Here is a 1,756-nt window from a genome sequence, read left to right on the forward strand (position 1 = left end):
TTTTATTCAATCATTAAATCTCAACAGTTTTAAATGGTAACCTAAGTGATAATTTGCTCTTGTATTCCTCCTGTGCAACAACACAGAGCTCTACCTGAATGCACACACAAAAACCACCTAAAAATAGAAGTCATTGTTTTATGTTACAGAACACATTTTACACAGCTTATTCGGTACATTTAGGAGAATTCCGTAGAAAATAAGATTCAGTGAAAACACATGGTGGCGCTGCAGGTTAAATGATGGAAAACAGAATTGCCTGTGCAGCTCCAGTCTCCAGCCAAACAATTCACACTGCCTGGAAGCAAAGAATGGTTTTCTCAGCTACAGCGGAAGTGAATCTGAAATCTCTTTAAAACTCTATTTAGTGGCATAGTCTTGATATCTGGACTGCAGTACCAGGCTACCCAGATCCCAGGCATCTAGGAAGCTTCTCTGAACCAAATTTTCATGAAGAGCAATGGAGATTGGATGGTTGCATTTTCTGAGACAAAGGCAAGTCCTTGTTTTCTTTGTTTTGCTTTGTATGTCTCGGGTGGGTGCCGAGTTAGAGCCCTATTCAGTAGCGGAAGAAATGGAGAGAGGGTCCTTTGTGGCAAATCTAGGAAAAGATCTGGGGTTAGGATTGACAGAGCTGTCCACCCGCGGAGCTCGGATCATTTCTCAAGGCAACAAAGAGTATTTGCAGCTCAAGGTTCAGACTGGGGATTTGGTCATAAATGAGAAACTAGATCGAGAGGAGCTATGCGGTCCAACTGAGCCTTGCTTACTGTATTTCCAACTGTTAATGGAAAAACCCTTAGAGATATTTCAGGCTGAACTGAGGGTGGAAGACATAAATGACCATTCTCCTGTGTTCACTGAAAGAGAAATGATTCTAAAAATACCGGAAAACAGTCCTTTAGGAATTACATTCCCTCTGAGTAATGCTCTGGACTTGGATGTAGGAAGCAACAGTGTCCAAAACTATATAATCAGCCCCAACTCCCATTTTGAGGTTCTAACCCGCAAACTCAGTGATGGCAGAATGTACCCTGAGCTGCTGTTGAAAGAAGAGCTGGACAGGGAGGAAGAGCCTGAAATCGTATTAACCTTGACAGCGCTGGATGGCGGCTCTCCACCTCGGTATGGGATTGCGCAGGTGCGCGTTGAAGTGGTGGACAGCAACGATAACGCCCCTGAGTTTGGGCAGCCCATCTATAAGGTGCATATTCCTGAGAACAGTCCTGTAGGCTCGCTGGTTGTCACTGTTTCTGCCAGCGATTTAGACAGCGGAGTCTATGGAAAAATAACCTACACACTCTTCCAGCCTTCAGAAGATATTAGCAAAACTTTGGAAGTAAATCCTGTAACAGGAGAAATTCGACTGAAAAAACAAGTAGATTTTGAGACAGTTGTATCTTATGAAGTAGACATCAAGGCCACTGATGGGGGCGGCCTTTCAGGAAAATGCACTCTTCTCCTCCAGGTGGTGGATGTGAATGATAATCCTCCAGAAGTGACCCTGTCTGCACTTACGAGCCCCATCCCAGAGAATTCACCCGAGATTGTAGTTGCTGTTTTCAGTGTTTCAGATCCTGACTCTGGGGACAATGGGAAGACCATTACCTCCATCCAGGATGACCTTCCTTTTCTTCTAAAACCTTCAGTCAAGAACTTTTACACCTTGGTAACAGAGAGAGCACTAGACAGAGAAGAAAGAACCGAATACAACATCACCATCACCGTCACCGACCTGGGGACCCCCAGGCTGAAA

The 1,756-nt window shown here is 44.4% G+C and overlaps 1 protein-coding gene across 1 annotated transcript in view; it reads left to right on the forward strand.

The window, feature by feature from the left end:
* The first annotated feature begins 309 nt into the window (after nt 1-309).
* Nucleotides 310-1,756, forward strand: part of LOC132027556 (protocadherin beta-16-like) — an 18,355-nt gene continuing 16,908 nt past the window's right edge. Inside the window, exon 1 of the mRNA XM_059416359.1 lies at nt 310-1,751. Coding sequence (XP_059272342.1) covers nt 461-1,751 — 1,291 coding nt within the window. The 5' untranslated portion in view covers nt 310-460. The remainder of the gene's footprint in view (nt 1,752-1,756) is intronic.

Source organism: Mustela nigripes, chromosome 12, assembly GCF_022355385.1.
Source record: "Mustela nigripes isolate SB6536 chromosome 12, MUSNIG.SB6536, whole genome shotgun sequence".
In the NCBI taxonomy this organism is placed as follows: Eukaryota; Metazoa; Chordata; class Mammalia; order Carnivora; family Mustelidae; genus Mustela; species Mustela nigripes.